The sequence below is a fragment of the Chanodichthys erythropterus genome, chromosome 1, assembly GCF_024489055.1.
Source record: "Chanodichthys erythropterus isolate Z2021 chromosome 1, ASM2448905v1, whole genome shotgun sequence".
Taxonomy (NCBI): domain Eukaryota; kingdom Metazoa; phylum Chordata; class Actinopteri; order Cypriniformes; family Xenocyprididae; genus Chanodichthys; species Chanodichthys erythropterus.
This window is the reverse complement of record NC_090221.1, coordinates 6,624,332-6,648,257: the sequence shown is the minus strand read 5'-3', so window position 1 is coordinate 6,648,257 and position 23,926 is coordinate 6,624,332. Positions and strand designations below refer to the sequence as shown.

The following is a 23,926-nucleotide window of genomic DNA, read 5'->3' as shown; positions in this document are numbered from 1 at the left end:
ATAAACAAGTAGTTCTTATGTTCAGTAAAAAAAATCACTTCTTTGGAGGGTTTTTTTAGACCCTTGGTTAAGGTTTGAAATGAACAGCTAGCCTACCTTATCCATTGCATAGCATGAAGACATTAATACTTTCCTTTAAAAATTACAATTACGTCATTTACGGTGCTTCACGAGAGTGGGCAGAGCTACCTAGATCTTTAGGAGCGTTTTGCTTGTCTTAATTCTAATTCTAATCGGTGGAATTTTCTTTTACAGGATCATGGGTAATGTAGTTTTTCACCACGAATTCCAAAGTTAAACATGATTTTTTTAAACTAAGTTGAAATAATTCAGTCTGACATCTTCAACTTAAGTAAATACCATCGCTTAGTCTTGTAGATCACAGTAAGGTTGTCTTTAAAAAGGTTTTTAAATAATTTATGGAGAAAATTAATTTAGTTTTTACTTCCAGAACACGACTGTTGCACTCTATACTATTACTTTTTGTTTGCTGCAAATATTCTGAATATAATATTAATAACCTTTAATAATATTTATGAAGTTGTCAAAGATGATGATTTATTTAATTTACTTTAACATCTGGTAGCAGATATCCCAAAATATAGTTAGGAGTATGAGTTACATCTCTCATTTCTCCTTGCTCAGAGGACAAAAAAACAAAAAAAAAAACATGAAAGTTTACCCCCTAACCGAATTTCATTCAAAAAAAAAAAAAAAAAGTATTTCTTTAGAGACACACCTCTTGTGTGAAGAGCAGATGGCATCTGTGCTGTCACAAAAGTATTCTCATAAAAGATTTAGCAGGTTTGGCCTTTGCAATAGAAACAATATCTTCAGGCAACATTGTTGAAATAATATGTGGAATAACACTAAATGAAAAATAACCAGGAAAAATAGGTACTAGAAAACCAAAAGTGTCAAGAACTACAGATCCATGAGAGTGATACAGGCTGATCTGAGCTGTGCGCTGAAGATGCCCGCGGTTCAGTATGAAAACAAGTAGGCGTGTCTCGACGAGTCTGTCATAACGCGCTGCTTGCTGATTGGCTCTACAGATTCCACCGTTTCCAGGAAACATCTCCGAGAGCCGGAGCTTCATGTCTACCTCTGTACCCATATAAGGAAATAACACGTCCGCCCTCCTTTCTACCGCACCCAATCAGAGCTCGCCAGTAACATTTGTGGACGTAAACATGAAGAGAGAGAAGGAACCCGGCTCACCGCTGTAAAAATGACGCATTCAGACACTGCCCATTATTTCGAACAGATCATTTTTGTTTGTTTAATATATGTTCTACTAATATCCTAAATAAATGCTCCGTTTTGTAACATTCAAAAGAGCAAGTATTATAAGGTAATTATATGGCCGCAACACTTTGATTTCGGCATTATAAAGAGGTGTGGCTTTCACTATTCCAATGTGTGCGAATAAAACAAGCTTAAAATAACCGAGCACATCATCACAAAAAGATATTCCTCTCTGAACCAAATAAAGGGCAAAGCGTGTGCCGAGAACGTAAGATAAGTTATGTAATACCCAGCAAGTAAGAATAAGCAGCATATATGCAATAAACCTCCATGTTCTTTTTCAGAATGTTCGGGGAGAAGGCGGGAATTCGAAAGCGATAGCATCATCATCAACAATGCGTTCGAAGGAAAAGTGGCGCCAAATCACGTTTCCATCCACAGCCATTGTGACTTTTACACACACACGGATGACAGTGACAGCACAGCCCAAAACTAACACTGCACCATTATTTCATCCCATGCTTTCCGGTTCCTGTGCGCTACACCAATATGTGGACGGATCAGCGGTGTAAATATTCTTTAACCCTCTATGGTACGCAATATGAGGTCAATGAGGAAAAAAAATATATTTTTGTTGTTTTCCCTGGTTAAAATTGGACACTTTAACAATATCAATAAACATATTCATATATTTTTAATTTATTTATTTTTAGTTATATAAGATAAGTTTGTTGCCTCAAGGCAACATTGTACCACAATGGAAAAATTGAAACATTTGGCATTTTCATGTAGAAAAAAGAATTTGTTGTATTTATTGAAACATCAATTTCTTTAACTAGACACTTGAACAAATGTATCCAGTTTGTAATGTATTAAAAGTTTCATATTTAATAAAAAGTATCCCTCACAGATTGTCACTATATTTCATCTTCCTCATCACAGTATGACCGCTCATCCTCACCCTCACCGACTGCCAGTGCTACGTGTGTTTTATACCTTTTTGAAGTGCTACAGAAAATGTGCAGATCATAATATATTCATAAATAGTATGTGAATGACTTTTCTTATAAGTGCATTACAAAATATTTTAACTCTTTTCCTTACAAATATAATGCATTTGTATTCAAACCTATCATGCCTGTATGGCCTTATGCGATTCCATTACGGTACAATGTTGCCTTGAGGCAACACACAGTTTTTTGTTATTTTCTCTAAAACATTTGATGATATATAATGTAAAGTTCTTGAAAATACTTATTTACTTGCCAGTGAAGGTGACTCGTATTTTTGTGGGTGATTAAACGGATCCAAACAAGTGAAAAAAAGCACTTTTCATTGGAGAAAATATGGAGCCATGTGATGTGCTGAAACAGGACACAAAATGGACCCCTGTGGGTCATGTTTTGCACTTTTATTGATTAGTATTTGAGTTATTCTGTCCTGAGATACGTTTGATCAATCAATTGGTGCCTTATTTTATTAAAAACAAACTAAAATAGACCATGTTGCCTGGAGGCAACACCATACCATAGAGGGTTAAGGAAGTATAGACTTCCTTTTTATCATATACCGAGCATCTAAAACAACTGGTTTTCACACTGGACACCAAGCCAGTCTAACAAAACATGCTTAAAATCAAACACTGGGATGTATATTGCAATAAAGTGCACATAATGCAAATAATGCATATGATGATGTCAGTTTTCTTATTCATCTTAACGCATATAGTGTATTAGCCATTTTACCAAGTGACAGATGAATTTGCGCCAAAATACCGTAAAGTTTGATTGGGCACACGGCCTCTGACGTCAACAACAAAAGATATGGGAAGTGTCTTTTCCCCCCTTTTAAAAGTTGATCAGCAAATTTATTTTGCTGTCGCACATAAGCACTATTACAGTTTTAATCTAGCATTATTTTAACACCCTATCACAACATAAGTGAGACCCGTTTTGTGGCACGACCCACTGGTTCACAGAAGTGAGAAATAATGTGATCTACTAATGTATGGAGCTAGTATGTGAAGTTGAGTGCTGACTGCTGAGATCAGGCGGACGCTCGCAAACTCCTCCTCAACACGATATTACTTCATTACTCGCTGTGTTTTACGCATAACGCACAATTATCAACGTTAAACGACGAACTTATTAGCGCAAATGCAGACTACAGTCGCGAAATCGCACGATAATTTGACAGAACGACTGAAAATACGATCAGAAGGGGGAAAAATCTCCATCTTGAAGTCGATCCAGCACAGCTGTTTTCGGGATTCTCCATTTTGGCTCCGCTCGTTTCCAGTCATTATGCACGCGCATCTACCACACGCGTACATAAAACGCGTAAAAATAGGCAGCGAGTGTGTTTAACATTGACAGTTTGGTAAAATTAGCATAATATGTGCGACATCAGCTTTTCCATCTCGGAAAGAGGGGGAAAACATCGCGTCCTCGTCCTCCATCTTGCCTCTCAATTTGTGTTCCTGACTGTGCAGGGTAAGGTTAGCCCGCTAGCTAACTGTTTACCAATGAAAGACCATACAATACATACAATATATTCATTCGCGAAGCATAGTAGGCTTGTTTAAATTCCTAATGAGGCATGCGAGGTGGTTTTTATTAATTAAATACGACAACGGAAGCACGGCGGCTCGTTTCGGATCCTGTCCCTCGCTTATCAGGCTAGCGCGGCTAACACATCATCCAAATAACCCTAAAGCCACTAATTTCTATAAATCTCTCCGCCATTTTACCACTTACCCGATCGTCAGGGTCGATTCCGGGTTGTTTATAAGGACTTCTTGAAGGGCTAGATGGAATCCAGAGGCTTTAAAGTGCGTATTCGCGGCTATTTCATGGATGTAGTTTGAAAGTGGCGGTCAGAGGCGGTTTTGGACACGCTCTTACCCCGCTTGCTCCGTTCGGTTTGTTGTTCCGATCACTCAGAGAGAAACTGCTGGTGTAGAGCTGCCACCTGGTGCTCAGTGGAGAGATTGCAGTGAGCTCGAGGCCCTTTAGTGGTCGAGGCCCTTGGGTGCAAATGCTCAGTACAGTATACGTTACAAGCAAGTGTCAGAAATGATGTATATTATTGTTATGGGACAGTATTTACCCACTATTGTCTTTAATAGGCATTTTATAAGGGCACTTTTTTGTATTCATACATATATCTGTAGATTTATATTTTATTTTTTAAATCAACACATAGGGCTGTCAATTATAAAAAAGTATTGTAATGCACATGGTATCATAACACAAATACATTTATATAAATGTTTTAATAATTTAAAAAAAAAGCTACAAGTAACTAAATTTTGCAGAAACACTTACTAAATATATAATTAAATGTGTAAAATGAATTCTATTAATTGTCAAGCAGGCATAAATGATGAGCCCTATGGAAATAATGTTTTGATATCTAATCAAGTAAATTGTAAGCATAACAGCTTTTAACCTCACATTTCCATTTTATCAATTTTAAAGGTTTAGTTCACTTTCAAATTAACATTTCTTGATAATTTACTCACCCCCATGTCATCCAAGATGTTCATGTCTTTCTTTCTTCAGTCGAAAAGAAATTAAGGTTTTTGATGAAAACATTACAGGATTTTTCTCCATATAGTGGACTTCAATGGAGCCCAAACGGTTGAAGGTCAAAATTACAGTTTCATTGCAGCTTCAATGCATTCTACACAATCCCAGACGAGGAATAAAGGTCTTATTTAGAGAAACCATCACTCATTTTCTTAAAAATAAAAAAATTATATACGTTTTAACAATAAATGCTCATCTTGAACAAAGTTTGAACTAATTGTTATATACTTGCACTAGCATATTGTATATGACAATTTAGTTCAAAGTTTAACCTGTGGAGGGCAGTAATACACTTAGCAGTGTCTACACTTCTGGAATTCTAATAAAGAAGAAGAGAGCTAGTTCAAGATGAGCATTTATTGTTAAAATGTATATAAATGTATAATTTTCTTTAGAAAATTAGTGAAGACCCTTATTCCTCATCTGGGATCCCTGTAAACTGTAATTTTGACCTTTAACCGTTTGGACTCCATTGAAGTCCACTATATGGAGAATCCTTGAATGTTTTCATCAAAAACCTTAATTTCTTTTCGACTGAAGAAAGACATGAACATCTTGGATGACATGGGGGTGAGTAAATTATCAGGGAATTTTAATTTGAAAGTGAACAAATCTTTTAAATGTGATGGATGAAACAGAGGAAAAAAGATCCATTGTGAATTCCACTTTATTAGCATTGCCATTTATAATACAGTCATTATTAAAATAATTATGAGAACAGAAATGTATCATAAGGAAAACACGTTTTGACTGGTAAAGTTTAGTCAATCTTTATAACATAATTAAAAGTCTCACGCAATCATTATTTTATAAGAAATAAAAGAGCAAATATAAGGTACACTGTAAAACATGATTGTCAAATTAATAAACAGAATGAAAAGTTTTCTACATGAAAGGCACTATGGTAGTTAATATCAATCTTTGTGTATTTGATGGAAGCAGCCATATTGGGGGGAATAAGAGGTATATATAATAATAAAGTCTTCCCCTGCAATATATTACAAGTTAAATTATGTAGTGTGTCCCTGTCTTCATTAAAAGCAAACATACAGCATGTTCTTTTCAGATCTTGATGAAAAAATAAAACAATATTTTATCAGAGTTCAGTACATCTAAAGATATATACAAACACAGCTTAATTAAAATTGTACACATCTATGTGGAATTATAGGAATGGTTATATTCTGCCACTTTCAATGCACATCCCTGTTTCATTTGGAGTGCTGGTTTCTTTGTCTTTTAGGCATTGTAGGTCTTTATCTTCTGCGTGATGGTGGCACAGCAGATGGGACACTTGTTCAGGGGTTCTGAACATTTTTGACAAGTGACGAGGTGTCCACAGGGAATAAAGACAATGTTAATGTCACTGTCCATGCAGACTTTACAGAGTTTCTCCCTCTGGAGTTTCTCAAGTTTCTTCATGGGGTCATCTGCAGAAATGATGTAAGAAACCAATACAATGTTAAAAACAACAGAAATAGTAGAGTGGAGGAATGAAAAATAAGTATTAATAGCAACAACAACAATTGATTTTTTTTTTATTATATGATTTTCAAAAGTTGTCAAGTTGTGAATCTACACACAGTTTAGCATGTTATTTATAAGAGTAGGATTAAAAAAGTTTCAATAGTTGCATTGTGTGATATATATATATGTATGAAGACTTCAGATGCAAAAGCCTCTAAGTGCCATCTGAAATTTTCTTCTAAAATTATTTTTATCAATGTCGTATGTTTATGTTCAGTTATTTCAGTTTAAAGACAATGAAAAGGACCTATTAATTGCCATTAAAGTGGAATTACTGAACCTAAACATACAAGCTTGATAAAAATGCTTATTTTAGAAGAAAATCTCAGACGGCACTTAGAGGCTTTTGCATCTGAATTCTTCATATATATATATATATATATATATATATATATATATACGCACACACACTTCAAGTACTTGCATAAGTAATTCATATTGGTAATTAAAGTGTAAATACAGTTGTTGTTGTTGTTTTTTAACAAAACCTGAAACAAAGCATGGCCTTAATCTTTTTGGGAAAAAAAAGTGAATTCCACCATAGTTAAGAGTAAAAAAAAATCTAATTTTCAAAGAAAAAACATAAAACAAGCACTTGCCAGCTTTCTTGGGCACGTCACTAGCGCTTTCCTGTGCACTGATGTCTTGAATAAGGGCTTCCACTGAAGTATAGCCCTCATTGTTCTGACGTAACTTCTGCAGAATGGTGCCCTCCACTTTGATGGGGTCAAAACCCATATCTACAGCCTTCTGTGCAATCTCTGACTGTAGGACTTTCTGTGCTGCTGCAGACAAAGTACAAATCACATAAATGTCTGGTGAAGATAAAAATATAAAAAAAATAGTGGTTATTCATTGGATTTGTAAACAAATTAAACTTAAAAACCCTTACCTTGCTCATGACTCGAAAAGCCATTCTGACTTGACCTCTGTAAGTCCAAATAATAAATATGTAAGACTACCTATACAGTGCATACAATTTATCGCAGAATAAAAGGGTATTTTCAGAGGACGTTCATTATAAATTCTATCAATTCAACACATTCACTGAAGTACAAATGGTTGTGTATAAGATAGTTAATGACTCACTGAATGGGCTCCATTAGGATATCTCAGCTGTATGCTGTTGACATATTCTCCTCCTTTTTCTGCCAGAAGGAAACTGCAGCTGGGGGTCGATTATAATGATTTTACAATTAGAAAACACATTTTTCAATGCTTAACTCACATGATCTTTATCTAAAATATGCATATAAATATTGTACATTTTAAATGTGTTTTTAGATTTAAATATCAGAAAAGATGGTTACATTTACACTAAGGTCCTACTAGTTAATGCATTAAATCAATACATTTGTTAAATTATTTATTGATAAAAAAAAATAAAAGTAATAAAAATACAACTGTTCATTGTTAATTCATGTTAACCAATGTAGTTAACTAATGTTAACAAATAGAACCTTATTGTAAAATGTTCAGACAATATTATAGATTATAATTTAGCGGTTTTGGTTGACATTGAATACATTTAAGGCTTAGCCATCATATAATGCACACTAAAAGTTCATTTAAACACTTAATTTAACAACACTGTTAAAATTAAATCTTTAGCAAATCTCAAAATGAATATCCATATTTAACCATATTTTATGGTTTACCTAAAATCAATTTACTTTATTTCCAATTTTAAAAAAAAGTATAGAATTATTCTATTTAACAACTTTCAGCCAGAATTATAATATTGGTGCATTCCTACTTTTCTTGTTGCTTTTGTTTCATACTTTCATTCTAAGCAAAAGAGCAGCCTGAACATTAAGTTAAATTTGCATTTTGCATTTTACAAACGTGCCTCAAAGGCTCAAAATATGAAAAAGTAATTCACCCTGGATAGTGTTTGGCATGCTCCTCCCAAGGGTCTTCATCGGGCATCCAGTCCTTCATTCCACCTCCACATCTAAAGCAGATCACATGGTCTTGTTTTCCTATATGACAAAAAATCAGGACAGTTCGTTCACTGTGTTCCGACAGAGTGCTGCAAGGATGACGTATTTTTTTGTAGACATATTTTTTGAAAACCCAGTAATTAATCAGCATTTTAGCACTTCCGGTTCCATTGTCCTGAAGTATGGGTTTTTGGTTAAACACCTGAATTAAGGTCTGTGGTTAACACAAGCTCAACATATATTCACAATTTATTGATTCCTTGAAATACAATACATCAGTAATAACCCCCTTGTGATTTTTTTAAAGCTTTTACTTGTCTTATTAAACGCAGTTGCTAACATTTTTACATAGAGAAACATAACAGTAGTTACCTGTGCTGTAGAAACCAGCTCTGGCCAGTCTCTCAGGATCTATGGGATGTTGTCTGCCTGTGAAGCTATGAAGACGGCCCTCAAAAGTCTCCAGAGAGGCTGCACGACCATTCACCCTGGGTCTGGGTGTAGTCAGTGGTACATTGCCCACATCATGGCCCAAGATGAAGAAGCAGTTTGCGAAGTGCTTTTCATGTTCATCCCAGGCATCGTCACCTTGCTCCCATCCTGCCAGAATCCCCCCACAACAGAAGCACTGCACCTGGTCACCTGTCCCAGAGTAATACATCCCTGCTGCCGCCAGGTCATCGGGCTGAACTGGAGCACCTGCAGGCCAGTCACTAAAAGTATTCAGCCGAGCTTCTTCACTCTTCATGTGTGGCACAGTGGGATAAATGGTCTGATCCTCCACCCCTCCCGTGCGGAGGAGGAACTCCCTGGCTTCGGCCACTTCGTCGTAAGCAGAGCTGTGGATGATGTTGGGGGTTCTCAAGCCGTGAGCACAGCTAAGGAACTGGCAGTTGGGAGATGCTTGATGATGTCTCTTCAATGGGGTATCTTCTTTGTTCCAGTCCTTCACAGTTGCATGGCAGCTAAAGCAGCGCACCTCGTCGGCCTTGCCTGTAAAATAAAAGCCTGCACGGGCCAATCGCTCCGCTGAAACTTCTTTAGAAAGAGGGAAGTGCTGGAAGGAACTCAGACGACCACTCATGGATGACCATGGATTATCAGTTTCAATGTCGTCATCATGACTTGAGTGTGCCATAGTAGCAGTAACAAAATGTCTGTCAGAAAAAAAATTGAGGTCTGTTAAATTTAAATATAAATATATACACTTAGCAGTCAACAGTTTGGAATAACAGGGTTTTTTTTTTTTTTTTAAGTCTCTTCTGCTCACCAAGGCTGCATTTATTTGATCAAAAATTGTGAAATATTATATGAAGGTAAATAGTTCAATGAACAGCATTTATTTGAATAATCTGGTTTGGTTTCAGTTTATTTGCACAAATATAAAATATATAAAACAAAAATACAATGCATATACTGTGCAGGGAGAGGCAAAAAACCCAAAGGGCTTATTTAAAGCCTCCACCTAAACAACAACAAAAAACTAAATAGGAAATTAAAGGGGAAAAAAAAAACTAAATTATAAATATATAAATGTATATTACAGCAAAAAGTTAATTACAGCATGTATATATAATAATAATATAAAACCAAAAACAATTAACAATTTAATTCAATTTAATGCGTCTTTGTTGAATAAAGTTTTTTTGGCAACTTTTGAATTGTAGTGTAGCGAGGTTTGCACAAAATATTAAGCAGCACAACTGAAAATAATGTGTTTTTTGAGCAGCAAATCAGCATATTATAATGATTTCTGTAGAATCATGTGACACTGAATTCTGGAGTAATCCACATTGATACTGAAAATTCAGATTTATCCTCACAGGAAAGAATTACATTTTAAAATATATTCAAATAAAAATCCACAATATAACAGCTTTTACTGTATTTTTAATCAAGTAATTGCAGGCTTGGTAAGACTTCATCCAAAAACATTAAAAATAGTAATTATTCCAAACCGGTTGTGTGTATATCATGAGCACGAGCAGGTAAAAAAGAAAACAGTGTGGTAAAGTATTAGGCTGTTTGCTAGGATATCGATATGTGGTTGATCAGGTCAGTAAGCTCAGCCAAGTTTGAGCAATATATGCATTTCAGAAAAACTTATCTGTTACAAAGGAGTTCATGTGTTATTTCCATGACAACTGTGCGATATCAGTTTGAGTCACTGGGACAGTGTGAACTTGATGGGCTAAGCAGAACATTCCATTCCATAGCTTTTATGAAACCGCCTATGTGTAACATCTACATTGTTTGTGAATGATTCATATCCACTAGTACTTCACTGCCACCGACTGATATTGAATGGATTTCTATGGCTGACCTATACGACTGGAGCAGTCTTTGAACTAGGAATGCAAAAAGTATGTTTTTTAAAACATATCCAAAACATAGCTAATCACTGGGAGTTATGCAGAGCTGCTGTCGCTTTAAGAGACAGAGGCGTTGTCAGTCACGTAATGCGCCTCCTGCAATGCTTCAGATATAACATCCACCCTGCTTCTCACTCCTTCAACTGCTTCCTCAAGCCAGACTACACTGACTGACATGGATACAATGTGACCATCATCATCATTACATCATATTTGTACATTATGATTCAAATGTCTTATGTAACTTTTTTAAATATGTGGAATTACTGTGCCTTTTCTCATCACCTCTTGACATGTGCATGACAATTAGCAACATCCCCACACATTTCTATGCATCATAACTTACCACTCCTACAGTCAAAAGATGTCCTGCCTAAAAATTCAGCAAGTTTCTTGGAACTTATTTTCTGCTAATGTCATTTTAGAGTTCTGCTTTTGAACTGCAAGAAAATTACACTTAAAAAGCAGTGAAATAGCTGGATTAAGATTGGAATAATATGTATCTAATGAAGAAGATGAGAAGTTATGCACTGTAATACAATATAGTATAACAATATCTTATAAATGTAATCTCCATAATGTAATTATTAAGAGCTTTCACAAAGCTCAACTTGTCCATTTAACAATGGAAAGCTCTCATCTTCTTCATTAGATACATATATTATTCCAGTCATAATCTAGCTATTTCACTGCTTTTTAAGTGTAATATATATATATATATATATATATATATATATATATATATATATATATATATATATATATATTAGTTATATTATATATGTATAAAGTGGTCACTAACAGGTTGACCAGGTACCATATTCCAAAAACCAGCTAGACCACCATTAACCGGTATGACCATAAGGCAGCTGGTCCAGGATAGCCTGCAAACTAACTTGCACCAGCTAAAGACTAAAAACTGGAGCAAAACACAACAAACCTTAACACAACCATCCTATAAAACGAGACTTAATAACAGTAAAGATATGCATGTGTACCTCATGGCACACCATGAGGCTTGTTTACAAGGTTTCGGTTTGACAGGTTGCGATTCCCAGTGACTTTCGTCTCAAAAACTTTCACTTTTCTCCATTTGCGATTATTAGCAGTACAATCAAGGCAAACAAAACATTGAAAAGGAGGACGGATCAGACAGCACAGTCGGACTTTGACCTTAAACTGACAACGAGGTTGTTAAGATTAAGTACAACGCACTAGCGTTAGCATTAGCTAACATTCTGTTGTGCCGTAAACATTGACGTCTGCTTACCTTCGGTCGGAAAACACGTTATTCAGGGGACATCAACTTCGGTTCTTCAAAAAAAGCACTCAGTTCTACCCTTGGACGAAGCGAACAAATGAGTACTAGAAAACGTAGAGGGTGGAAACCTTTAAAATGTCAATGGTGTCAAACCAGACTGGATTCTGTATGGTGAGGACCTTGCTCATGAATAATTTGTGACGTTCGCTTAACTGATTGGCTGAAAATGACTTGACGCGGTAGGTAGAGTCCCTGACCGTGTGGTAGAGTCCGTGGTCGGAAATTTGACTTTTTTGCTGATTTCGCTCTCTATATCAACTTTTGGGGACTTACATCAGATACTTTTGGGGACTTTTGTTTCGTTTTAAGAGAAAACCAACCATTTAAAAAAATTTAAATTAAAAAATTCACTGTGCCCTTGCACCTAAACTATGCCTTACATGCAGATTGTTTCCGCCACGGAATAAAAAATAAAGAAAGAAATAACTGCGACTTTTTTCTTGCAATTGCGAGTTTATATCTCGCAGACTATCCCCTGGTTTCACAGACAAGGCTTAAGATAGTCCTAGAATAAAATGCATGTTTGAGATGTTTTAACTGAAAGCAACTTGCACTGGCTTTGTTTTGTCTCAAGATGTACACCATTTTTTTTAATAGTAGGGCACGTTAAAAATGCCCTAATTGAATTTAGGCCTAATCCTGGCTTAATCTTAGCCCTGTCTGTGAAACCAGGCCTATAACTCGTAATTGCGAGTTTATATCTCATAATCTTTAGGACGAACTCAGGGTGATTGGGACATAGAAAAGTGTCACCCTGAATTCATCCCTACTTGTTTTTCTCGCAATTCAGAGTTTGGATATAGCCTAAACAGAATAAATTCAGAATTTTGAGATATAAACTCACACCTCTGTTTAAAAAATTGTGACTAGCAAGTGAGAAAAAAGTCGCAATTAGCTTTTTTCATTCCGTGGAGAAAACAAGGACATTTATTAGTAGGCTGAGCTAATTGACAATGAGAGTGGTGAATAATGAACATGCATTACATAGACTATTATTTTTGCATTATCTTCAAAAGGTACTATTTTGCAGTATTTCCATTCACTAAAATCAGGAATGAACTGGCTGCGTGTAGGTTGGTAACATGAGACCACAATTTGTGTCATGCCATTCACATTTCAGCTTTGTGGTATCTGTTCTGTTTTAGTTATCTAAATGGAAATTTGCACTCAGCAACTAATATATTTCTACAAACAAAACTTATCTTGATTATTTGTGTATAATTATAGCCAAAGCATTAGTGCAACAGGTTATAATTGTTAGAAAAACATCCTTAATAATTTAGCATCTAGGTTACATCAGTGAAGGGTCTTCGCACAGGTGAATGGATGCGTAGATTTCATATGTTTAAAAGATGTTTCTGAGTCATTCAGAACTGACTGAACCTGTTATGAGTAAGCAGATATATGGAAGAAATGTGAATGAATCTTTATCAACGAAACTATAGGGAGAGTCATATATGGGACCATAGACTGTAAATTGCAGATGGAATCTAAAGATTGAACCATTTGTAATCAACCACTTCTTGTGTTTGTCGGTATGGGAGCATATGTTCCCAGAGTCAGCTGTGGTTGCCAACACTTTACAGTAAAAAATTGTACAAAACTGTATATTTCATTAACTGATATAATATTCAATATAAATTAATAAAACCTATTTTTATGCCTGTATATGTACATGTATAAAAACTTACTGATCCTAAACTTTTGAATGATCAAGATGAACATCTATGTAATCATTTTTTGTGTCCTTTTGATACAACACTCAGATAAGACTGCAACATAATCACATGTATTCAATTACAGTTTATTTCCCTTATAAAAAAAAACAAGCATCAAGTTGGAAGAATACACTATGGTGTTGTGACCTTTGCACAAGGATACAAAACTAGAAAAAAAAAAAAACATTTGAAGTGACTAACCAATGACAAAATCAGCTTTAGGTTTAACAGAAATAAATCATTCATGGCTGAACTAGTTAAATAATAAGAATATTATGTGTAAGCCAGCCTAAAACTCATGTACCCAATAAAAAACATGAAAAATTACCAACATATCAAGTCATGAGCTTTTTAACTGCCATAAAGACAATTCTCTTCAGCAGACACCCTTAAAAGATTCCACCAAAAACCAATTTTTCTAAATTCAAAACTGCATTGCTCTGTTTCCACTCGTGGTCCATCAGCCCTCTACGATCCGTTTTAACATCGATTTTCAATTAAGATAACTTACACTTTACAAAATATGTACATTTAAATGCATATTATCATAAAATTGTGTAAAATGGCCCATTCACAGTCACCATCTCTCTCACCTTCCCCAAACTCCATTTCCCAGCATTCCTCCTTCTGCTCACCTGCTCACACTCAGCAATCACCTGCACCTGATCATCATCCAGTGTCTCCAGTGTCTCCTTCATTTCTATGTTTCTGTCTGTTCTGTAACAATTAGATCTATTAGGCTACAATTTTTCACAATTTATGTGAGCCTGCTGTTAACCAATTAACAGGTTTTTACTGTAGCATTTATAGTTATTTAACCTTAATATTATTTATATATATATATATATATATATATATATATATATATATATATATATATATATATATAATTATTATTATTATTATTATATATATATATATTTTTTTTTTGTGCATTGTGCTATATAAACATAGGACCCTGGGACATAGAACAACTTCATATTAATGAATATTAGCCAAATAGTGGAGCGATTCCCCTAAAATGTCAGAAGAGCAGTGGATGGATAGGGATTTTATTTTTTTATTTTTTATTATTATTATTATTATTATTTTCTTTTTTTTTTTTTTATGTTGGTTGAGATATTGCCATGGGGAAAGTTCATGTCTGTGGAAGTTAAGTTCACCACTACCCTATCTACCCCCGTCAAGCTTTCGCTGACACTTGCAGCAGACATGCATTCATAAAATTCAGCAATTCCTTTTAGTAACCTGTAATATTTAACAGCAGTTGATGTAAGAGGAAGTCTGTCTTAATATATCTCCAGCATAAATGGGGACCCCCCCCCCCTAAATATTATTCAGCAATTACTCTTTATGTGAAGAACATATTAGGGTTCCTTGAAGATACAATGTTCCAGCAAGTCTTCTTGATCAATTACTAAAGCGTGCCAATAATAATCAAGAAAATAAGATATTCTTATCAAAGTGATAAAATGTGCAGCAAAAATTAGTATACCCACCTGAAAGTTACAAAATAAAACTAAACAAAAATATTCTGGTGCAAGTTAAAGGCAATTTGTCATCAACAGGTGAATATGTTGAACCAAAACATTTAAATAAGAGTAATTTCTGGACATTTCTGGAGTTTTATATTGCCAGAAGATGGATGCTGACAACAATGGAACCACATAGGAGAGAACAGAAGACCAATTTCTTTGCACAAAAGAGGACAATGGTACAAGAGGATTACCAAAGCAAAGTTTTAAAGGGTTAGTTCACACAAAAATGAAAATTCTACCATTGCTCCAAAACTTTCTTCTGCTGAAGAAAAAAGAAGATATTGATATATGGGTAACCAAACACTGGGTCTCTTTCAGTAATAATTGCATGGATTATTTCGTATTTGTACACACAGGAGAACCTCTCACGAAAAATCTCAGCCAAATTCAGATTTGGTGAATCGTGATTTGTTCTTAAAATTCCGTTCCTATGCACATTTCACACACAAATTTGTGCATATGCATGCTTAGTGAATGAGACCCAGTGTTTTAATTTAAAGGGTTAGTTTATCCAAAAATGAAGTTCTGTTGAGTAAATGTTGACACAATTTTCATTTTTGGGTGGATTATCCCTTTAAGTGTGAAAATAGCAAAAGTAACACAGAAACTAAAAAACAATGGACTTGTGACAAAGTCCCTGAAACAATCAGGCCTTTGCTTGAAACCTTTATGTCAAGATGAGTAATTTTTTTCGGCTAAGAAAAGAACCGGAGAAATGTCAAGCAAGTGTCTCAAAGCTGGAAAAAACTGTGACTGTGTCATGTCACACATTAGACACAATGTGCAGAAGTGAAATGCAATGTTTTCCACACAGGAACTACCTACTGTAGACAAAGCTCTAGAAACTAATTTAGACTTTAGACCAAGTTCCATATTAACTACATATAGTCTTCTGGCAATACATACTCTGGTCTCATGAGACCAAATGAATATTTTTTTGATCTAACAGCATCCAAAATGTATGGCACTGTAAGGGGGAGGAGTACAGCAGGAAGTGCCTGGTCCCTCCAGTGAAGTTCAGTGGTTTAAAGTTCTCATATGGGGATATATGAGTTCTGAATGAATGGGGAAGTCGTTCTTTATCAGTGCATCTCAAATTCACATACCAGTGTCTGATGTAATACACATTTTTGACAATGACTCCCAAGATAAAAATCCTTCTGTGAAAGCATTTCACCCAACCTTAACACTGGAAACCTGTGTGGGATGTTGAGAAAGGTTGAGCAACACTCCCCCTCAAACACAAGGACTCTCAAGGATATAAGTTCAAATTTGTCATGAACCTGTGCACTCAATGCCAAGAAGGATCAGTTATGGAGTACATACTATATACTAGAATGTTACATATTTGTTTAATTTAATCAAGGGTCATTTTTGCAAGCCTTCATATGAATAAAATTGGTTAATTTACTTATTTGACAGATATTGATGAGAAATGAATACATGGAGGTTGGTAACATGAAACCACATATTTTGTCACGCCATTCACCAACATTTCAGTTTTGTAGTATCAATTCGAGTTTCAGTTACGCAATCCAGCAACCTACAAATGTCCATATTTAGTATGATTTTGAATTGGTAATATTGTGAAAGATTAGCACAATTTAAAATGTTTTCTATGAAATAGAAATATTTTGTAATGTTATAAATGTCTTAACTGTTGTATTAATAAAAGCATTATTATCTTTTTTTAAAATCTTGCTGACCCCAAACTTTTAAATGATCAAGATGAACATCTATGTAATCATTTTTTGTGTCCTTTTAATACAACACTCAGATAAGACTGCAACATAATCACATGTGTTCAATTACGGTTTATTTCCCTTATAAAAAAAAAACAAGCATCAAGATGGAAGAATACACTATGGTGATGTGACCTTTGCACAAGAATACAAAACTAGAAATGACATTTTAAATGACTAATGACAAAATCAGCTTCAGGTTTAACTGAAATCATTCATTCATGGCTGAACTAGACAAACAATTATCAGAATATTATGTGTAAGCCAGCCTAAAACTCATGTACCCAATAGAAAGCATGGAAAATTACCAACATATCAAGTCATGAGCTTTTTAACTGCCATAAAGAGAATGCAAACCACAACGCTGCTCTCTTCAGCAGACATCCTTAAAAGCTTCCACCAAAAAACAGTTTTTCTACTGCGTTTCTTTCAAACACCCTTCCAAACAAGTATTCATCATACTCGAACAGCAGCTTAATTCAAAGCTGCATTGCTCTGTTTCCACTCGGGTCCATCAGCCCTCTACGATCCGTCTCAACATAGATCCCAAGCCACCTTTAGCCACTTGTAGAGGTGTCATCTTCTCCTTGTTCTCAATGTAGATGCTGGCGCCATGTTCCACAAGGAGTTTTGCAGCATCTGCTCGCTCCTCATCACATGCAAGATGACTGGCAAAAACAATAAAAATTGTTTATGCAGAGCAGTAAATCATGAGCAATAAAGAAAAATAACACTACTACACTGTGGTTCTACACTACTTACAGGGGCGTGTTTCCTTCGGAGTCCTGAATGTTAGTAGAAGCGCTCTCTTTTAAAAGAAGCTGAATGAGTCTGAAGTTGCCCTTGGCAGATGCTCTGTGTAGAGGAGTGGATTGCAGTTTATCTGTTGCATTAGGATCAGCACCGTTTTCCAGAAGAATCTGGGCTATCTGTTAATAAATATGAGAAATTACTATTAATAATATAAAACATTTCAACATTTTTTTAATGTAATAATTTAATATAACTGATAAAAAGAGGAGTAGGCAATATATTAATATAAAATTAATATAATGATAATATAAAAAAGTCACAATTTTATGTAATAATTTATTATAACTTTAATTTAAAAAAAAAAAGAGTTGACAATATAATATAAAATGAATTTAAGATAATATAAAAGTTTCACAATTTTCAGAACGATTTTATGTAATAATTTAATATAACTGATAAGAGTTGGAAATATATTAATATATAAATTAATATAAGATATAATTATTAATATAAAACTCTTAATTAACTTAAGAAAATTTATTTTTAATTTATTTTATTAATTTAAATGTATGTATATTTAGAAAATTCACTTATGTAGTAATTTAATATAACTGATTAAAAAGAGTTTGCAATATACTAATATAAAAAGAATATAAGATAATTTTGACAAAGTTTCACAATTTTCAGAAAGATTTTATGTAATAATTTAATATAACTTTGATAAAAAGGGCTGGAAATATATTCATATAAAAATGTATGTTTGATTATATTAATATAAAACATTTAGCAATTTTAAGAAAAAACATACGTAATAATTTAATATAAGTTTGATAAAAAAAAAAGAGTTGTCTATATATTAATATAAAACAAATAATATAATATTCATATAAAAAAAGTTTCACAATTTTCAGCAAGATTTTATGTAATAATTTAATATAACTGATTAAAAAAGAGCTGGAAATATATTCATATAGAATTTTATAAGTGTATATTAAAAACTTAATAGATTAATATTATATTAATATAATTTTATATCTTAAAAATATAAGATAATATTAATATAAAATGTTTAACAATTAAAAAAAAAAAATCATAATAACCTCATATCGATCTTTAGATGCTGCGTAGTGTAGTGGCGTACAACCATTCTGGTTCACAGAGTTCAACTGAGCTCCTTTGGATATTAAGGATCTGACAATTTCTTCTCTCCCAGCAGATGCTGCTATATGAAGAGGAGTCCAACATGCCTGGATTGATATAAAATGGTAAAGAACTCCACCAAGAGGATATGCAGGGAATGACAAAGCATCTAATATCTATACATTTAACCACATAATACAGATGTCATGCATTAACTGCACTCATGAATGCATTGGAGAGCAGTAATAATAACACGGAGGTATTTTGAAAAGCAATAACATTCACTGATGCACTATCTAGCTTCTGGACTGTACCATGAAACAATGCTGACTCACATCATCCTGAAGATTCACTTCAACTCCAAGATTCAACAGAAACTGCACGATATCCACATGTCCAGCTGAACAAGCCCAGTGCAGAGCAGTCCTGCTGTCCTGTGTGAAACAGCAGCAGCATTTAAAGCACTTCAAACAGGTGACAGATATCTTTGACTCAGTGCAAAGACTTCAATATAGCATCATGCTAACCACTGCGCATGTGTACCAACACTTTCCCACATACCTGGTCTGTTTTCGTCACTAGTGAGCTGTCAGACAATACGCACTTTTTAAGTTCTTCTAACTTCCCAGTGTAAGCTAAATTACAGATTTCCACATTTGACACGCTTCCCTCCATCTCAGACTTTGGGGAGCACCAGTATGACGATTCAGCCTAAATGGTCCCGCCCAAAAACATACAAGCTGCAATGTCATTGGATAAAACAGCTTACTTAGGTGTCGCAGAATGGCGCCCGATCAAAATATATACACTTAATATCTAACAAAAGCACCTAAAATGAGTCATTCAGTTGGCTAGTTTTAAGGTTATATAATAGCTGTATGATTTTCTTAAAGGGATAGTTCACCCAAAAATGAAAATTCTGTTATCAGAGTTGTTCTAAACCTGTATGAATTTCTTTGTTCTGCTGAACACAAAGGAAGATATTTGGAAGAATGTCAGTAAACAAACAGATCTGGCCCCCATTTGCTACTGTAGTACCAAAAATAAATACTATGGTAGTAAAAGGGAAGCGAGATCTGTTTGGTTACTAACATTCTTCCAAATATCTTCCTTTGTGTTCAGCAGAACAAAGAAAGTACTTGAGGGTGAGTAAATGATGACAGAATTTCATTTTTGGGTGAACTATCCCTTTAAGCCAATATAGTTACATTCTTTTTTTAATTTAACAATTTATAGATGACATTAATGTAATAGAATGTATCACAGAATGTATCAACAATACGTTCAAAGTCATCTGAACATATGGAAGCGAAAAAAATTAATTGACAATGACCGTTAAAAGAGAAAGATACATTTAAATAGCTTTTTTTAAGAAGAGAAGAGAAGGAACAGAACAAAAAAATAAAAGAGGGAAAGAAAAAACACCAAAACAAGTAATCAAAGATCTCATCATATTCCTTCAAAAAAAAGATTATTCTTAGTGATTTGATTAAATGTTCTACTTCACATATGAAATCTATAAAAGTAGGTATTTTCTTAAGAAACCTTTGTTTGTGAAAATAGAATTTTGCCATAAGGATAAGAAAGTTAGCAGTAGATTCTAAAGAATTGTTTTGGTTTTCAAAAAAGCAAACAACATCTTTAAAGGGTTAGTTCACCCAAAAATGAAAATTCTGTCATTTATTACTCACCCTCATGTCGTTCCACACCCGTAAGACCTTCGTTAATCTTCAGAACACAAATTAAGATATTTTTGTTGAAATCTGATGGCTCCATGAGGCCTGCATAGGGAGCAATGACATTTCCTATCTCAAGATCCATTAATGTACTAAAAACATATTTAAATCAGTTCATGTGAGTACAGTGGTTCAATATTAATATTATAAAGCGACGAGAATATTTTAGATGAAAAAGACTTATATAGTGATATAGGAAGCATCAGAGCATAATGAATCAGTGTACCGGATTTTCTGTTTGGAGCGCCAAAGTCACGTGATTTCAGCAGTTTGGCGTTTTGACGTGATCCACTGCGCATGTGTACCATGATTTGATACGCTGATTCATTATGATCCGATGCTTCCTGCAGCAGTGTTTTGATATCGGCCATCACTATATCAGTCGTTATTATTTTTTTTTTTTTTGCGCACCAAAAATATTCTCGTCGCTTTATAATATTAAAATTGAACCACTGTACTCACATGAACTGATTTAAATATGTTTTTAGTACATTAATGGATCTTGAGAGAGGAAATGTCATTGCTCCCTGGCTGCAGGACTCACGGAGCCATCGGTTTTCAACAAAAATATTTAAATTTGTGTTCTGAAGATTAACAAAGGTCTTACGGGTGTAATCAATGTAACGGGTGGAACGGTGAGTAATTAATGACAGAATTTTAATTTTTTGGATGAACTAATCCTTTAATGTGTAAATTGCAGATCATATTAACTTTAGAAAAACTATAGGAACTCAAATCTTAAAATTTTAAAATGCACTTCTTTCACTTTATTGGGTACACAGTATTTATATGGTAATAACCATATTTTCCTCTACTGAATGTTTTCTATTTTAAAACCCCCCAAAAATTCCCTTTTGTAGAAATTGAGTTTCGAGATTGAGAAAGTTGACGAATAAGTTCATTATTAAATTCTTTACTTAAAAGCGAAACACCTCCCAAACATAACTGAAAGTTGTTTTGACATGACTCATGGGAAAGGGAAGCTTTCATCAGACATATTAATCCATCAGGAATCGCCTTTATAACAAAATAATAAAAAACGTTATTATGCAAAATATCTACTGTCCAATCTCTCTGTTAAAGATATTCAGGCAAATAAAGTTTTTATTATTCTTAGGAACTTTGCAGATGTCTTTTTTTAAAGGATATATGTTTTTGTAATTATTACTCTGGAACTAACGTTAACTGTACATTTATTTTGTCTTTTTGTTACATATGCTTATATAAATGTACTAACATGATCCAACCCAATGGTCATGCTGAGGAAAAGAAAGTAAATTATTTTTTTCCTTTATGCATTTTCATCCTTTTCACCCTTTGGTTGTCTTGTGTATTTTCACTCCCCGCGGAGTTTCTATGGTAGGAACTTACAACGTCGGTGTGGTTTTCCAGCGGAACAATAATCATGAACACACATATTTGAGCACATTTTTCTCGATGTTGGATTTGTTTTTCTAAAAGAGTAAGATAACACAATTCTGATATTTTGCAAGCGAATATCATTCCTTTGGAAGTGGTCATAAACTACGACTTCACTTTATGTTCTTACATAACGTAATTTCACACTGTGCAGTTTTGTTTACATCTGCTTCATACCTACATTTTAAATCGCATTAGCCATTTTATGTTTTGTTAGTAGTTTGGATATCAAACACCTAAATCGACTGAACAATCGTCAGGAGATCGGTTCGTTTAGCACAATGGCTGCTGCTGTAACGGTGGTAAGTGTGTTCATTGATACCAACATTCATCAGTTAATCGTATCACGTTTTATAACTTCTGTTTGATATTGATCAGGACTTCAGGGTTCAAGTTGATCAGTCATGCAGATACTCGGAGGAATTCGTCAATATCTATTATGACTGTATGGATAAGAAAAGAAGGGTATGCTCATCTCACGTTTTGAAGTTTAACTTCACTTCTAATAGCATGTTTGCTCATCTATTATGTTAATTAGCTGTGGATTTAAAGCCTTTGTCATAATGAATGATTGCTTTCAGAATCTGACGAGGCTCTATCTGGACAAAGCAACGCTAGTGTGGAATGGCAATGCAGTCACAGGTCAAGATGCTCTCGCCGAGTTCTTTGAGTCTCTTCCCTCCAGCGAGTTTCAGGTCCACACTCTCGACTGCCAGCCTGTGCATGGTATGGAAACTAAATAGTACATTTGCACTCTATATATATATATATATATATATATATATATATATATATATATATATATAAAAATTATACTGCCCTCCAAAAGTTTCAGCATAAACCCTTATCATTTTTTGGTGCAAATACATTACAGTAACTTGACATTATCATTCAAGACCAGCAATAATAATTTTCATTTTGATTACGTAATAATAGCAATACATGCCAAAATCAGACATGCCCCTTTGCCAGCTGTGATGCCTGGTTACTGGTTTAAACTTGCCCCAGGTTTGTAAAAGATGTTTGGGTCAGCACACCTTAATAGCTTCAACAATTGATTGACAATTAGGTTTAGAATACAATGAACCAATCAGAACCAAGTTTAGGTCAGATAGCTGCTAACGACTTGGGTAAAGTTGGTTTTATATTCGCACAATCGGACTTCTGATAAATTCAGACTTTCCAATAAATGTGCAATAAATTAATGATTGCGAATTTTAAGCAGCGACATATTGACAACCAACGATTGTCAACTTACAACATTTTTCATAGTCGATCAAAATAATGGCATGTTTACTTGTGAATGTCCAATGTAGTGTGATTAACAAGCCTATTGAATACGGATGTCCGAATGTGCGAATATAAAACCAACTTTACCAAAGTCTGCTAATGCTGGATATTTTGATGAATCGAAAATTTAGTTTTCTATGTATAAACTGTTTATGTAATAATGTTTTTGTAGTTTGTGTTGTCCCTTATCAGTGCAAAATTATCACAAATTAAAAAGGATTTATGCCAATATTGTCCAAAACCCCACTTTTCTAGGGCGTTTCCAAACTTTTGGAATGCAGTGTATATATGTGTGTGTACACATATGATTGAAATGTGTATAATTATAAAATCTGATGCTATTTAATTCTGTCATCAACAGAACAAGCAACTCAGGGCCAAACAACTTTGTTGGTGGTTACAGCAGGCTCAGTGAAGTTTGAAGGGAACAAACAGAGATACTTCAACCAGAATTTCCTATTAACTGCCCAAGCCTCTCCTAACAGTGACCAGCCGGTGTGGAAGATTGCAAGTGATTGTTTTCGCTTTCAAGACTGGGCAAACTGAATTGTAGCTTCAACGTTTTGTATAGCTTTTTTTTTTTCTTTCT

At 34.3% G+C, this 23,926-nt stretch overlaps 4 protein-coding genes across 10 annotated transcripts in view; 1 reads left to right on the top strand and 3 right to left on the bottom strand.

Annotated features, from left to right (window-relative positions):
• stag2b (STAG2 cohesin complex component b) overlaps positions 1-4,192 on the bottom strand; it is a 28,137-nt gene extending 23,945 nt beyond the window's left edge. For 2 of the 3 annotated variants that reach the window (XM_067385828.1, XM_067385853.1), the window contains exon 1: positions 4,005-4,192. The gene's annotated coding sequence lies outside the window, so the exon portion shown is untranslated. Of the gene's footprint in view, positions 1-739; positions 875-4,004 lie in introns of those variants that run through there. The other variant, XM_067385836.1, reaches the window with a different exon arrangement.
• Positions 4,193-5,489: 1,297 nt separating this feature from the next.
• On the bottom strand, positions 5,490-12,123 carry xiap (X-linked inhibitor of apoptosis). 2 transcript variants are annotated; one of them, XM_067385815.1, is made up of 7 exons: positions 11,951-12,123; positions 8,681-9,465; positions 8,248-8,347; positions 7,455-7,533; positions 7,258-7,294; positions 6,965-7,147; positions 5,490-6,268 (listed from the first exon to the last, which is right to left on the bottom strand). In XM_067385815.1, the coding sequence occupies exons 2-7, from the start codon at positions 9,444-9,446 to the stop codon at positions 6,078-6,080; spliced, it is 1,356 nt and encodes a 451-aa protein (XP_067241916.1). In that variant the 5' UTR covers positions 9,447-9,465; positions 11,951-12,123; the 3' UTR covers positions 5,490-6,077. The 2 variants fall into 2 exon arrangements, with proteins under 2 accessions (XP_067241916.1, XP_067241906.1); XM_067385805.1 differs by having other exon boundaries at positions 6,965-7,150; positions 11,951-12,122.
• A 4,902-nt stretch (positions 12,124-17,025) lies between these two features.
• On the bottom strand, positions 17,026-19,603 carry psmd10 (proteasome 26S subunit, non-ATPase 10). Its single transcript, XM_067369823.1, has 5 exons — positions 19,454-19,603; positions 19,228-19,326; positions 18,853-18,999; positions 17,762-17,928; positions 17,026-17,667 (listed from the first exon to the last, which is right to left on the bottom strand). The coding sequence occupies exons 1-5, from the start codon at positions 19,565-19,567 to the stop codon at positions 17,514-17,516; spliced, it is 681 nt and encodes a 226-aa protein (XP_067225924.1). The 5' UTR covers positions 19,568-19,603; the 3' UTR covers positions 17,026-17,513.
• A 2,400-nt stretch (positions 19,604-22,003) lies between these two features.
• On the top strand, positions 22,004-23,914 carry nxt2 (nuclear transport factor 2-like export factor 2). Of its 4 annotated transcripts, none has more exons than XM_067385792.1 (5): positions 22,013-22,090; positions 22,265-22,346; positions 22,426-22,512; positions 22,629-22,773; positions 23,699-23,914. In XM_067385792.1, exons 2-5 carry the CDS (start codon positions 22,329-22,331, stop codon positions 23,881-23,883), a joined length of 435 nt encoding a protein of 144 aa, XP_067241893.1. In that variant the 5' UTR covers positions 22,013-22,090; positions 22,265-22,328; the 3' UTR covers positions 23,884-23,914. The 4 variants fall into 4 exon arrangements, with proteins under 4 accessions (XP_067241883.1, XP_067241864.1, XP_067241893.1 ...); XM_067385772.1 differs by having other exon boundaries at positions 22,014-22,090; positions 22,265-22,349; XM_067385782.1 differs by having other exon boundaries at positions 22,004-22,346.
• The last annotated feature ends 12 nt before the right edge of the window (positions 23,915-23,926 follow it).

Bases quoted from the DNA above. Each gene is read 5' to 3' on its own strand.
- xiap (XM_067385805.1), bottom strand. From the start codon at position 9,446: ATGGCACACTCAAGTCATGATGACGACATTGAAACTGATAATCCATGG. The intron at 7,534-8,247 runs GTGAATTACTTT...ATCGACCCCCAG, and splicing joins CATGCCAAACACTATCCAGG to CTGCAGTTTCCTTCTGGCAG. The intron at 7,151-7,257 runs GTAAGGGTTTTT...CTTTGTCTGCAG, and splicing joins CTTTTCGAGTCATGAGCAAG to CAGCACAGAAAGTCCTACAG.
- psmd10 (XM_067369823.1), bottom strand. From the start codon at position 19,567: ATGGAGGGAAGCGTGTCAAATGTGGAAATCTGTAATTTAGCTTACACT. The intron at 19,000-19,227 runs GTGAGTCAGCAT...ATATCAATCCAG, and splicing joins AAGTGAATCTTCAGGATGAT to GCATGTTGGACTCCTCTTCA. The intron at 17,668-17,761 runs GTAAGTAGTGTA...TGTTTTTGCCAG, and splicing joins TCCGAAGGAAACACGCCCCT to TCATCTTGCATGTGATGAGG.
- nxt2 (XM_067385763.1), top strand. From the start codon at position 22,329: ATGGCTGCTGCTGTAACGGTG. The intron at 22,350-22,425 runs GTAAGTGTGTTC...GATATTGATCAG, and splicing joins TGGCTGCTGCTGTAACGGTG to GACTTCAGGGTTCAAGTTGA. The intron at 22,774-23,698 runs GTATGGAAACTA...TGTCATCAACAG, and splicing joins CGACTGCCAGCCTGTGCATG to AACAAGCAACTCAGGGCCAA.